This window comes from Nannobrachium achirus (assembly GCF_963921795.1).
Source record: "Nannobrachium achirus genome assembly, chromosome: 16".
Classification (NCBI taxonomy): domain Eukaryota; kingdom Metazoa; phylum Chordata; class Actinopteri; order Myctophiformes; family Myctophidae; genus Nannobrachium; species Nannobrachium achirus.
Window position 1 is genome coordinate 29904518 of NC_137823.1, and position 15712 is coordinate 29920229.

The 15712-nt window shown below is 44.8% G+C and overlaps 1 protein-coding gene across 1 annotated transcript in view; it reads left to right on the forward strand.

Annotated features, from left to right (window-relative positions):
• enah (ENAH actin regulator) overlaps positions 1 to 15712 on the forward strand; it is a gene marked incomplete at its 5' end in the record, with an annotated part of 124565 nt that overhangs the window by 59382 nt on the left and 49471 nt on the right. The window contains one exon of the mRNA XM_080745324.1: positions 10740 to 10812. Coding sequence (XP_080601450.1) covers positions 10740 to 10812 — 73 coding nt within the window. The remainder of the gene's footprint in view (positions 1 to 10739; positions 10813 to 15712) is intronic.

Sequence of the window (15712 nt, forward strand, 5' to 3'; positions counted from 1 at the left end):
TTATCCAGTATTTGTTGTTTCAGTAGCTGTGGCTTTAAGGTGTTTTCTTTCATTAGTTTATAATGGCTTAATAACGGGATCTGGAATGAGTGCTGAGATACCACAAGCCTCCATTCAAACAGCACTGACAATTCCGTCCTTTCACCTTTTAGACGTATCGGCTAAAAGTCTAATCCAGGCTGACTTAAGCATGACTTAACACAGGCCTAGTGCCTTGCTCGAGGGCAGCCAGTAGCACACATGGCTACAAGCCAGGGGGGGAATGATCCGGGTGGTTTAACATCAAAGTCCCAGTGGCTAAGCCGCTTGTCTTCAGGGTCACTTCTGTTCCTTCAAATCCTGCCTGAGGTCTTCCTCCGGCGTTCCTCTGCCCTACGCCGTTCCACCTCTCAAAGAAGACCAAAGAGAGTGAACTGTGTGGCTTTTCGTTCACTCTAATCACACACGCTCTCCATTGTTATTACCGTTGAGATAAAAAGAATGCGTGATCCGGGCACTCAAAGTAAAAAAAAAAAGAAGAGGGAACCGCCTTTATTATGCCAACATGTGGGCATAATAAAGGCGGTTCCCTCTTCTTAAAAAGTGGGAACGGCCTTTTGAGCGGTGCTCCTGGAACAGGAGCTCCAACATCTGGCTTTGTCCGGTCAAAAACTGGTGGCAAAAAAACTTGTTCACAAATGTCCAGGGCTTAAGTAACCCGAAGCGTGGCATACATCTGCCCTATTTCTTGGCACAAACAGCTCAAAGTTTGTTGTACACCCAGGGTCCCACTGGTGCGTGATTATAGATCCAACTGGGAAAGATGGATAACCACGCCCCGGACTCATTTTTGAAGCTTGTGATTGGCTGAACCGGACGTAGGGAGCGCTCCGTTGTAGTCACTTGGACCGCGCGAGGTGCACGGTACCCAATTATCATGGCGTTTATCGTGCGCTTGCCCAGGCCGTAATATAACGATTGCATTCACCACGGCTTCGTAACTCGCGCGGCGCTCCGCCGGCCGCGCGGCCCTGGTCCTGCTCTTCGCCCCCGAGCGCCGCGGACCAAGGTCCGCTGGCCTTCGCGCCGCTTGCAGTGTCGTGGACGAGCGCTCTATGCCGTTTCCATCCATCTTTCCCAGTTGGATCCATAATCACGCCCCACTGGCTAGAAATTAACTGATAAAATGGCACCGATCACTTCACACCAGGGGTGATTTTTCTTTTTAATCTTAAATGTCTGGGATAACTTTGACAGTGTATAAATGGAACCAAATGAACCCTAACGGGTCCATTTGGTTCCATTTGTACACTGTCAAAGTTAAGGGGAGACCTTCAAATTTCAAAGTTTGAGAACCACTGTTTTAGAGAAAATAACCCCAAAGGAAGCTAAAATTATAATATCGGAAAAATTTCTTCCCCTTTCAAGTTTTCGCACAGCACATTGCCCTAGTTATTTGTTTGGGCCAATTCCACGATGGTGAGCTCATTGGCCAGTGTCAGCCAACTGGAGCATTTGTCTGCAGTCTCACCCCTCGCTACCTCCTCCACCTTCGCACCCCCAAAAATACTCCAATGTTTACCATAAGCCTTATTTGGGCCAGTGGTGGTGGGGTGACTCGTCGACGCGTCGGCACCGCCGCCGGTTCACGGCCAACTGATAGGCTGGGCCACTTGTTGCCGGGCAGGCGTGACACTATTCTAAGTGGACAGCAGCGGCGGCTTTGCGTCACGCTGTCACTTTATCCCCCCGCGGCCTGCAGCTGGTTCCAGGACCGTCTGCTGTCACTCAGGCTATCTTAAGTAGACCTGTGCACGCACGCACGCGCGCGCACACACACACACACACAGACACACACATATTTTTTAGTTGGCTCAAATATCCTGTGTGTCTTCATGATGGAAAGCGGCAGCCAAGACAGCAGGACAAAGTAGACAGGGGCTGAGGTGTGTGTGCGTGTGCGTGGGGGGGGGGGGGGTCAGGGAGCAGAGTCGTGCTGCCCCCAGGCTCCGTTCCAGACTTCCTGTCTCCTACAGCCCCAAAATAACCCGACTCAACACCCGGAAGGAAGGAAAGACAGAAAACGTGTAGGAGGCTTGATTGACATAAATGAGGGGAGAGATATAAAACGAGACATGCTGTAGTGACGACGACTGATGAGGAACCAGGCGGTCAAAGATCTAGGACTGGCGACGATAAGCGATATTATCGTTTATCGTGATAAAAAACACTCACGATAATCGTATCGTGGAGATTTAACATATCGTGATATTGTCCTCCGTCATGCACTGGGTTCAATTCACCTTTTATTTGCCCAAGCTGCATATCCGGTACCACTTAAACCCTCTATAATTGGTCAAACGTACTTATATTATACGTACTTGATAGTTTTTTTTTCACTCTCTATCAAATGTCTTTGCCAAAAAATAGCTGATCTACAAGCTTACAACGTATCGCGTTTTGGTAAATGTTCCGCCAAATGATTTTTTTGCCACAATAATCGTGATATGAAATTTTCATATCGTCCCATCCCTACAAAGATCAGATCTGGTAGCCGGCAGAGGGCCGGCGTGTGCCAGGCAGAGTCCATTTACTATGTCCATCTCAGGTAATGGTTATCGATAGGGAGAGTCTAAACTGCACTTCAAAGAACTGCGTTACCCACAGTTCTCCTGGAAAAAAAAAAAACGCTGACATCAGCATGAAACGGCGGGCAAACGAGAGCAACACGGTCGCTGGCACGTCGTCGGCTCGACTCCCGACTATTTTAAATAAAACGTTCAGCTCCTATATTCTCATCTATCTCTCTAGCGAGGCTGTGTAGCACGGTGTGCTGCTATCTGCACCGTTTACTCGTTTTAGTTTCTCTGAGTCGGCGGTAATTGATGCCAAGGCAGGGATGGTTACCGAAGGTCTAAATTTGGGCCTGTAAAGATGTTTTTCCTGTTGAAAAGTTGTTTGCCCGGGAACCAAACTAGTGAAAATAGCAGTAAATCGTGTGTGACGACACAGTATTTACTCAACAATAAAAAATAAAAAAATAAAATAAAGGTTGAGAACCACTAGCCAATCATATACAGCTGTGGCTATTTTTATTTACCCAGCAACAGTCTTCGGAATCCATGACCTCACAGGCTGCGGTATATATGGTATGAGGGCTTTAAGCTGTCAGAGATGTAGTCACCGTGGTGGAGTTTCTGCCAAGTGTCATAAATACACCGTATCTCTGGACAGTGGTTGACAGTGAGGTTAACTGACAGCATGGAGGCAAGGTTACCATGTCGCCGCTTATACTTCCTTCCCTGGGAAGCCTTTAGTGTCTGACTGTCTGTCTAGTCCGTCCGTCTGTATGACAGGCAGGGGCGTCACAAGGGGGGGAAAAGTGGGACTGAGTCACTAGGGCCCAAGGTGGAGGGGCCTTTATTTTATACATTAGCCATTGAGAAATAGCAGATATACAAGCTCACAGCGCGAATCTTTGAATATATGTATTTTTTAAGCGAACATTTGTATCTCAAATTTGAATTCTGGGGGGGTCCCTGGAATCTAATATTTTGAGATGGGGGTCCGTGGCCAAATACATATAATTTTGGGGGTCCTTCACATGAAAAGGTTTGAGCACCACTGACACAGAATCATTGGTTTTTCAGAAAACCTTGAAATAGGTTTGAAGGCTTGAAATAGACAAATGTCTATTATTCGTTTTTTTGTCTACAGATATACATATATACAGATATACTACAGATATATATATACAAGCTCACAGCCGTGCTGTGAGCTTATATATCTGCTATTTTTCAATAGTTAAAGCACAAAATAATTGTGTGGGGGCCCGCAGGGAATCCTTGTACCCAGGGCCCAGAATTTGGTGTGACCCCCCTGGTGACGGAATGTGGAGTGTGATCGTATTTACACCCCTTCCACATATGTCCGTCTCTCTGTCAGACTCCAACCGTGGGCTGACAATACTGTAGATGATGCTCTCATCTAGTCCGCACACATACAGTACAGTGAGGACAGGCACGCACGTGCATACTCGCACACCTTGACCCCAGAGGTCAGCGCCGCACTTCTGTTGACACACTGTAATAAATAGGTGCCAGATTTGATGACAGCTTGTTTGTTTTTTTCTGACCACAAAGTAGATGAACGGACTGAAAGATATATGCCATCTCCTTGACCCTGTGTACTTCTTTATGTCTCTCTATTTCCACTGATCTCTTTCTCTCTCTCTCTCTCTCTCTCTCTCTCTCTCTCTCTCTCTCTCTCTGCCCATTTTCCTCTCTTCTCTCTCTCTTTCCTATTCTCTCTCACACTGTTGCTGTTAGGGCTGTCGCGATTATGGCATTTTACATGATGATTAATTGTGACTCAAATAATTGGGATTAACGATTTCATTGTGTTTTTGTCGTTGACAATTCCATTTCTGTTTGGCTTTTAGGCTTTGAAGTTGCACATGGCAGATATGACACATAACCTATACAAAGAAATTACTGACATATTTGACAACTTTACACAAAAAAAAGAACATTGATAGTGGAAATAGCCGATCTACAAGCTCACATCGCGTCGCCATGCGACGATTAGACGATGCGTTTGCGATTAGACGATTATGTAATAATTGTGACAGCCCTAGTTGCTGTGCACATTTACAGAAGACATAAGAGAACATGCAGTACTTTGTATTGTGTTGTCAAAAAGTCGATATATCAGCCAGAACGATGCATTGGTCGGGTTCTAGTCATGACGTAATCTCTCTCACACACACACATGCACGCATGCACGCACGCACGCGCACACACACACACGCACACACACACACACACACACACACACACACACACACACACACACACACACACACACACACACACACACACACACACACACTACTAGGAATGCTATAGAGGGCAGTGGTGTTCTGTCCTTCTCCGTCTCCAGTGCATGAATAATAGATTGGATCCAGGAAGTAGAGACCGGCCGACCAGCCAATCAGCCGCCACATCCTGTCACAGCACAGCACAGCTCTCTCTCTCTCTCTCTCTACTTCTTTCTTCCTCTCTAGCTCTCCATCTCTCCATCTCCATCTGTCCAGCGCTCATTCTAATTCCCTCGCTCCATCTCGCTGTCCCCTCCTCCCTCCCCTCAGCATCCTTCTTTTCTCCATCCTGCCCTCTCTACTCCCCCCCCCCCCCCTCATCATTACCCCCCCCCCCCCCCCCCCCCCCCCCCCCCCCCCCCCCCACCCGCGACTCTCCCACCCTCCCTCCCTCCCTCCCTCCACCCTGCCCTCTTATCTCTCTCTGTCTATTTTCCTATCAATTCTTCCAATCCCGTGAGGGGTTGGAAGAGTCGGCAAACAAAGGACGGCCGCGCCCGGCGTCTCGCCCCTGCCTTTGCGTCGTCTTCTGGCTGCGAGGATGCGGACTGACCCCAGGGTTCGGATTACAGAGGAAGAAGAAGAACGAAACAAAGGGAAATAGACAGCCAGAGGAGGCTCAGGTGCATCTTAGTTTAGAACAAACACATCGTCGTCTTTTTATTCTCCTCTTCTTTGGCGGGGTATAATACGACTTTACGCCAAAGCCACAGCAACGACAGAAACGGGGATCGGGAACCCAGCTTAGAGACTTTTTAGCGATGGTCCTGTACGTGGCCTCTCAGGAGCGTGCCGGGGTCACGGGGCCAGGAGTGACGGCGAACAGGGTGGTAGTCGGGGCGAGGCCTGTGAACGGTTCAGATGCGTCCACAGAGGGACTGTGGAGCTACGTGTGCTGTCAGAAGAGGCCCACACTGTCACTGCCTTCATGTATGTACTGTAACTGGTGGAGATGTAGTAGGTGTGTGTGTGTGGGTGTGTTTGGGTGTATGACCTCATGGTTTATGTGTGTATACGTACAGTATATACTGTATCGTCGTTGTCGGTTGAAAACCTTGTATGTCGAAAAACTTTCGTTTTGTATTTATCATTTTAAAAATGTTCTAAACTAGTGAAAATAGCAGATCTACAAGCACACAACGCCTCGCATCGCGAGGTGTTGTGTGCTTGAAGATCGGCTATTTTCACTAGTTTTGTGCAACTGTCTTCTATGATGAAGCAGGGCTTTACTTTACGAAATAAATTACAAATTTGAAACTTGGGAGATACAAGGTTTCTAGCCCGACAGTGACGATATGTTTAACATAATGTATCCAAGTTGCCTTTGCTTAACCTGCAAAGAAAAAATGCGTTCAGATCACTTCACGGATCAATTCTCTGTTCCTTAACGCCCAGGTCAAGAGGACCTAGTCGCACATGCCAGGATCTGTTTACTAGACACTAGGCAACTTGTCACACTGTTAAATATTCATTTTAGGCATGTCACTGAGTGTGACACGTGGCTTCCGCTCCTTGCTCCAGTGAACTATTCTCAGCCCTGTGAGTGTGCAGAGGTACTGCCATCATTTAACAACTCTCTTCCCTCGAGGTGTGTTTTAGTACCAGGCAATGATTTCATGACAGGAGAGCCCTAGCAGATGTACTGTAAAATGTCCATCCATTTATATCTCGGAGAGTGTACGGATGTAACCAAAGGGACCCTTTACGAGACCATCGGTTACATTTGTATGCTCTCATTTTACAGCACGGTGAAAACCACTCCCTCTCAGATTTTTTAAATTATTTTATTTTTTATGTGATCGGCCTGTTGGCTCTCACCTTCTCTGTCTGTCTGTCTGTCTGTCTGTCTCTCTCTCTTTATATATAGCAGGGGTCTTCAACGTTTTCAGGCCAAGGACCCCTTAGCTCTGAGAGAGATGAAGCAGGGACCCCCGCTACATATCGTATAAAATTGTGTTGCAGATTAAAAATGTAGATGGATTATTTCTTATACAGTTTAGACTTGACAGCACTATCATCTGTGTAGGTTGGGTTAATGTGTATTTTCATATATTTAACCGATTGAAGTGTCAATACCTACTGTACTACTACTAGTCTGCTCTTCTTTTCCCTCTACACCAAACCTCTGTGCCAAAAAATAGCCGACCTACAAGCTCACAACGCCTCGCAGCTGCTATTTTTTGGCTAATGTTCCTCTAAGAATAGGGATGCTAGGGTTCAAGTGATCAAATGTGATCACAAAAAGATTTGGTGGACCCCCTGTAGTAACTCTGAGGACCCCCTGTTGAAGACCTCTAATATATAGCATTGTTGGACGCAGGCCAATTCCCAAAGTGCTGTTGTGTGATCTCAGTGCGTCTGCTCAATACTCAATACTCCAGTGCACTTTAGCATTCCCTTCAAATAGGCTGTTTCCAGGAAGCACCTGATCAGTAAGGCCCAGTAGTGTTATTGTCTGATGTGCAGTATCTATGTGAATGAATCAACTTGCCTGTTTGATGTTCATCAAGCATCAGTTCTTGGTTAGTGTACAGAACATGACTAGTAATGTACGTGTATTATAGTTATTAGTTGCCAATATTTTACCTTGCATTTAACCCTATTGTTGGATACCTTGAAATGTAAAAAAAAATATCCAGATCTACAAGCTCAAGATGTGTCACAAGCTTGCAGATCATCTTCGTTATAAGGCCAGCTTCAAAGTGGTTAAACAACGGTTTCTTCTTCATAAGCTTGCCTGGTTAATATGAATTTGATCTTGGTTGACTTGCTTGTTGACAGTGCAACAATCTGTTCTTAGTCAGGTTTCCTGTAATTGAATGAAAATACATCTGCAGTGTGCGGGCGATGATTCAATCGATCTTGGATGCTCTGATAGGATTTGAAGGCAGCTCTCTAAGCCTAAGGTGTGGTCCTGCATGACTGGGTGTCTGTGTTCTGTTCTGTCGTTAACTCATGAAAGTCATTAGAGCAGACAGTAATATAGTTACAGCTCCAGGCAGAGGAGGGTGGATGGGAGGGTATCCGTGCGTTGCCCTAGTCAGCGTGATTCTGCTCTGATGACATCAACTGCACATGGCCCGGGCATAATTCAATAGAAATCGAATGGAGGAGATCCAAGTAGGAAATTGGGAAATTCTGTGCCAGTTTTGTTGAGTCTTACTTTCTCTCTTGTTTACTTATTTTTTGGTTTTCTTGAGTGAAATCTATACGGATAAAACCTAGCTGTGAAACCTCAGACTTTTGTGTGTTAGGATAGTGGTCATTCCGTCCAGCGGTCATATTTAGATGTAGAATATAAAGACCTTTTATCGATCCAGCGGGGAAAATACTGACGTACAGAAAAAAAGAGTTGGAGCAGTAAAATAAGGGAGGTAGTAAACACAGGCCAGGGATTCTGAATAAAGTACCAGCAAGCAGGATAGCACTAGTAAGACGCCTCAGGGCGACAAGCGACCTTGCCCTAAAGGGCGAGGTCGCGGCATGTCTTGGCCATCTGGCCAGTGATGTATATCGGACCAGTTACCCATATATGGAGACCCCTGGTACCCATATATGGAGATCCATGTATGGAGATAGGCTGTGAGAGCCCGAACACGTCCAGACGGAGTCATGATGTGTCAACTACAGAAGCTTGCTTGACCCTCTGCACTTGGGACTGCTTGAGTACTTCTTCCACCATTGTCTGGAAACACCTGCTAGCGCCGCTTTCTAAAATCACTTGCCATTTCACGTCAAGGGAAGTAAAATACGTCTCCCAATCGACAGTCACATGGTTTTTCACCAAGTTTGTCTTTGAAGATCTTGTAGAAGTGCTCTACCCAGGATGTTTGCTGTCTGGGAAACGGCGTACATGCATGTTGGCCCTCACACACGGCTCCCGTTTACCGGCGACACTGGGCAGAGACAATCCCCTCATTCTTCCACAGTTTGCTTTGGACTGTAGGGCCAACTAGAGCCTTTACAGTCCACTTGATACAGTGTGTGACATTAGGGCTTTTCACACACACTTGCGTTTCTAAGCCCTTGGCTAGTGTTGGTTCTCAAAGTGGGGTACGGGGACCCCCAGGGGTCCTTGAGGGAGTTCCAGGGGGTCCCCAGCTAAATGATAGTTAGGAACCAAATGGACCCTTATGGGTATGTAACTCAGAGAGTGTAAAAATGGAACCAAATGGATTTTACAACATAAATTGGGGTCCCAAAGATAGAAATGAAAGCTCGGTTAGGTCAGAGCTGGAATCCCTGAGCTCAGTTTTGTGAAGAGGCCGATAAATGATTGTATTATGATGTTTATGGGTTTGAGCTGAGTTTGACGTCCCCTCTTTTCCACATGAGTAGGACTCTGTTCAGGGCCTAAACAGAGTACCTACTGATGTGGAAAAGTGGCTAATGTGTGTAACACATTATGCCTCACTGTAACAATGACAGTGAGGCATTCTCCCTGGCACTAGCCCAAGTTTTGAGCTCTCTCTTTTCTACTGTCAGTCTCTCTGTCTCTCTCTCTCTCCCCCTCCCTCTCCACCTCCTGTCAGAAGTTTGACAGCAAACGGAACATTAATGATCTTTGATTCCACCTCCTATTCAGCTTTTAGACACTTAGCTTTTGTGCGTGTGCTTGTACTGTACGTGCGTGCGTGTGTGCGTGCGTGTGTGTGTTCATCCATGCGTGTGAGATGAAAAGAGGGAGAGAGAGAGTGCATCCATCTGGCCCTGTCCAAGTTGTCCTGAAAAGTTGCCTCATTAGCAAATGTAAATGAGACGGCGATGTCAGTGTGTGTCTTGTTCTCTTGCCAAAGGCTACAAGAGTGTGTGTGAGTGTACTGTATGTTTGATTGATTATTGTATATTTTCGGAGTTTGTTCTGTGATTAGGCAGTTTTTTTTAAAGAGGTGGTGCCATAGTTTTGTACTTTTTCTGGGTTTCATGTGTCTATGAGGTTGACAGTATTTCATTAGACCCCCTGGTGTGGTTGTTAAGAGCAATTATGTATTCCCTTTGTATTTTGTATTTCTTCCTGGAGGCTGACACCTTGTGGGTCAAAAGTGCGATCCAAAAACACAGATAAAATGACAAATCATGTACTCTCCTTTTACCATTCACCCAACACTGGTGTGGCCACATAAAAACCAAATTTTAACTCTTTCTGTAGACTTTTTTGGAAAATATCTTCCTCCTAGTATAATCATAATACCTGATAATCAGGTTTTAGGGGGGGGGGGAATCATGGCACTGCATCTTTAAATCGAAGCACCAAGTACTGCAAGTTGAATTTGGATTTGTGGATAACTAGGTTGCTGACCATGTTGATCAGGTGGTTACAGATCATTTTTAATTAATACAGGCCAGGTGACCCTGACCATATTTTCTAAAATCCAAACCAGGCCCCTTAATAATCACTTGTATTCGCTCACAACACGTCACAATGAGACTGCAGCTTGCCGATCTGATATTTTCTCTACTATTTCTTTGAAACATTTTTGACTTTTGAAATGGTATTTTTTATTTTCACCTGGTGTATTCATCAGGATGAGGGACAATCCTTTTAGCATTTTGCACATCTAGTGACTGCACCTTTTACAGAACAGAACATGCATGGTTAACATCTGTGTTTGTATTTCAACATTTCAACCGGAACTACTTGGTAGTGAATGTTGGAAAAAACATGACATTTTACGTCAATTTGAGTGTTTCAGAGATGTCTGTTGGGACTTGGGGCACCTAGCAAAGAGTTCTCAACAGGCCTGTAAATTAAGGTCTGGCCCTAACTGGGCCCGGCCCGAGCAATTCAGGCCCAAAAAAGCATGACACCGGGACAATCCCGTCCAAAACGGGGCGTCTGGTCACCGTAGTTTACCAGTATGTTTGTGTCGTCCCTGTGCAGGCCCCACATTGCCAAGGCAGGCCCCCCCCGTGCAGAATGGCCCCACAACAGAGGAGCTGGACATGCAGAGAAGGTAAGGCCCTGATAATGTCTCTAAAGACTCTCATAATGTCTCTAAAGACTCTCATAATGTCTCTAAAGACTCTCATAATGTCTCTAAAGACTATAGAGCCCAGCCCATGCCAGAAATATGAGCCCATCACCCATTTTGGGATTGAGTCCAAGACTACCCGATCATTGATGTTTTGACAGTGACACATTTAAAAAAAAAATGTTGTAATCAATTCGATTTGATCTGATGCAAGTTTCCATTTGAGAAAATAAATAAATAGCCGTCAATAACCACTTTCAAAAAGAGCTGATAACAATGTTTGAAAAGGTTCACCCACAGTAAATGATTGGGACAAATTGGCTACAAAAAGTCGATATACCAGCCAGAACGATAACATTGGTCAGGCTCTATGCACACACACACGCGCGCACGCGCGCATGCTAGGGCATTAGCGAAAAAGTCGACTCAGTCGACTTCATTACACAAGTCGACTCCCACCAGAGAAAGTCGAAAAAAAAAGAAAAAACTTTCTATTGTGAAAATAGCAGGGACCCCCCCAAATAATTGGGGGGTCGTGTGTGATGTGATGACGTCATCAAACGATAAAGTCTGACTTCAACTCAAATCTTTACTGAGTCGAGTCGACTTGTAAAAATCACAAGTCGTTAATGCCCTAGCGCGCGCACACACACACACACACACACACACACACACACACACACACACACACATACACACACACACACACACACACACACACACACACACACACACACACACACACACACACACACACACACAGAGACAGTATTTTGTCCTGTTTGTCTGATCTGTATTCAAATGTAAATGAGTGTACCTTGTGTTTCACATCAGGCCCTTTCCCTTTTCTTCCACAATGAGCTTTTTTTTCTCTTGATTTAATAAAATAATTAATGTTTTTGTCACCATATGTCTGCTGAGTACTTCAGTGGAGAGGACACACACACAAACCCATACAGATACGCACACGCATGCATGCATGCACGCACGCACGCACACACACACGCGGGCACACACACACACACACACACACACACACACACACACACACACACACACACACACACACACACACACACACACACACACACACACACACCATGCACACACAAGCTGTTGTTTTTCTTCCCCTTACAAGGCCAGATTCACCCTCAGGTAATGAGGCTCTGGAGGAACACGCACACATGCGCACGCACGCACACACGCACGCACGCACGCACGCACGCACGCACGCACGCACGCACGCACGCACGCACGCACGCACACACACACACACACACACACACACACACACACACACACACACACACACACACACACACACACACACATACGCACACACACTTCTATGTTAATCAAGACCAGCTGGATAGTGTTGGCCGGGGTTTCTAACCTGTTCAACACAAAGTCTATTCAAGTTATTTGATTAGTATAGTGGGACCACACACACACACACACACACACACACACACACACACACACACACACACACACACACACACAGGAAATCCTGTCCTAAATTTAATGTCCAACATTTTTATTGTGTTTACCTTTCAGGGTTTCCTGCAGGAAAAAGTCTTGACCAGGGGGGGATCTCATGGTGCACGCGCGAAGCGTGTGCGCCGAAATTTTTTGATAATTAATTAATTAATTTGAGTAATTAATTCACTTAATTTTTAATATGAATTCTTATTTTTGCCCTATAAAAAACACATGAATGTGCCCATGATGACGGAAAACACAACTACATGCTATCATCCACATTTATTCAACATTGAATAACTTATATTGCCGGTTCGCCACCAAAGGGTTAAAAAAAATAGTGTGCACGCTGGTGTACGAATTCGTGCACAGATGATGCACTATGCATGTACACGCTTTTCACAGCTTTCAAACAAAAAAATTCGCTTGGAAATCCGTTCAGGCATTCAGGAGATACCAGCCCTTATGTTTTCTTCAAATGTAAACAAACATGGCTGCCATGTTTGAAAGATAGGGTTGGTATGGGGGTTAAACATGCAATTTCGCGATCGCGATCATGCCTAGTACATTGTTGGAGGTCCAAAAAGTTTTTTTGAAAAAAAAGAAAGAAAAAAAAAATGAAAAAAAAAAAAAAATTTTTTTTTTTTTTTTTTTTTATACCCTTGGGGGGGCGGGGGGGTTTTCTGGCCAGGCGGGGCGCCTGGCCTGTAAAGTGCTGCAGGAAACCCTGCCTTTAACTTGTCTAAGTCATAATTGTAATACTTTTATCAGAATGCCTCCATGTATATTCTAGAAATACTGAGCAGTGGACCTGAGGTAATTATTCATTTCCCCCAAATGCATTTTCTATTATGAAGAGAGGAACTGAAAGTACTCAATAGATACCGGTAATTCCATGCAGAATGTCAAACTAGGCATACATTGTTACTTTTTAAAGTCTGAAGACCAGAATTTAAATCAGTTTCTGTCACAGGTAATATTCTATATTACTCCGGTTCAGTCTAAACTTTTGTGTCTAAAGCAAGGGTCTTCAACGTTTTCAGGCCAAAGACCCCTTAGTTTAGAGAGAGAGAGAGAGAGAGAGAGAGATGAAGCAGGGACCCCCACAACTTTTTCATAGATTCCATTATGTTTGATTGTTTGCTGCGCTGCGAGACGTTGTGAGCACCTCGCGCTGCGAGCCGTTGTGAGCTTGTAGATCTGCAATTTTTGGCTAAAGTTCTCAGAATATGGACGCTAGGATTCAAGTGGTTAATATAAAAAAAGGAGAAAAAAGTTTCTATCACACAAAGATTTGAAGGACCCCCTGTAGTAACTCTGAGGACCCCCAAGGGGTCCCGGACCCCCTGTTGAAGACCCTTGGTCTAAAGCTTAATCTATACACTCTGAAAGTGGAGTTCTTTGTGGGCGATCCTGGTGTCCGGGTATCTCAGTCGGTAGAGCACTCGGCTTTGGACCACAAGGACCTGGGTTCGATCCCAGACACCGGTGTAAGAGTAGCACGGTTGGGTAACTACTAAGATGTGCATTAATTACAGGGAGCTGATAGTAGGTGTTGCACTCAATCTCAGCAATCCATCGCTCAGGGATCTAGAGCATTGAAAGGGGGAAAGACACCTCGTTTTTGGCTGATACCGACAACAAGCCACTCCGACCTACATACTTACAGTACTTACTGATTTGCTACTGTATATAACACTGTTGCTATACAAGGAACCTGCTAATCCCCTGTAAGGCTCTATCTTTAGACGTTCTCAGCTGGTTCTTCAGCTTAGTTTAGGCAATATTTAGGCATCCGCGGCACGCCGCTTGCAACACCCTGGTGCGATGTCCGTAATGTCCGTAATTCTGTTTAGTTTATTCTTTTCTATGGGGAACTTTATGAACTCTGATGTGCTTGCGAAATGTCTTCGAGCGGCATTAGCCGTGATATTGTTAATTTTTTCAAATACTTTTTACGGATATCAGAGAGATCGTATGGCTTGTGCGGCAGGAAACAAGCAGAAGACATAATTTCATAGCGATATCTCTAGATCACTTTCAGGATACTCAACTTTGCATTACTAAAGCTATCATTTTAATTCATCCGTAAAAACAATGCTTTTCCTTGCATTGAACACTGTGTCTAACAGAATTTACGGACATCACACCAGGGCTCGATGTAAATGAGGCGTGAATGAAGCTATAATGAGGCTCCATTGTACCGCGGGTCGCAATCCCTGGCTGTTGTTTTTAGCTGAGGCTGTGTCTGTAAGACGCTTAATTTCCTGTAAGAAATCCAACGGAATTATCATTTATGTGGACCTCCAAGGAAGAGTGTGTGTGTGTGTGTGTGTGTGTGTGTGTGTGTGTGTGTGTGTGTGTGTGTGTGTGTGCGTGTGCGTGCGCGTGTGCGTGCGTGCGTGCGTGTGTGCGCGCGTGTGCGTGTGTGTGTGTGGCAGAGGACTAGGATTTATTGTCAGTCTTGTTGATACTGGCACCCAATAAAGTTAGGCCATGTGAAAGTCATCACACTAAATCATGACACGCTTTACATGTTAATCACAAGGACACACACAGAGAGTTAATACAAGGGTGTGCGTCTGCATTCACAAACAGTACATTTACACATGCACGTTGTCCATGCGCGTCACCCCCACACTCTCTCTCTTGAGTTTGAACCGACTGACCTTCTCTTTGCACTCATATTTCATACTGAAGCATGACTAAGTCTAAAATAAATCCCTTGACGGGCTTCTTGAAGCCTGATGTTACCGATGTTACCTCTCTCTCCAAGAGGGTATTGTTGTAACCAGTGTTGTTTTTGGCAGCAAATTTTGATATAGTTTTAGTCATAGTCTTTTGAATAATTAGTCACCTGAAAAGTTTTAGTTTTAGTCTAATTTTAGTCAACTAAATATCATAAGATTTTACAGTTGATTTAGTTGATTTTAGTTTAGTGTATTTTGGCAGGCCTTGATGGCATTGTAATGACTGATTTTACACTTGGTTGTGTGCTGAAAATAGCCGATCTACAAGATCACAACGCGTCGCAGCGCGACACGTTTTGAGCTTGTAGATCTGCTATTTTCAGCTAGCAACACCTGTGAGCAACCAAACATAAAATTACTCTCTTCTCCACTAGTCCCTCCCTAACGTTTTAGTCTAGTTTTTATTTTGTTGACGAAATTGTCAATATATTTAGTCTTAGTTTTAGTCATCACAGCTTAGTTTTTATTTCGTTTTTATTTAGTTTTCGTCAGTGAAAAAAACGTCGACAAAATGAATTTTGAAGTGTGTGTGATATTGAATGGAGATTATTCAAATGTATCCTGTTATAAACGTTTAATTTAAACTCTTGGTCTTGGTGGACTAAACTGTACCAGAACACCCTCTGGACACATTTTGACTCTGTAGTACA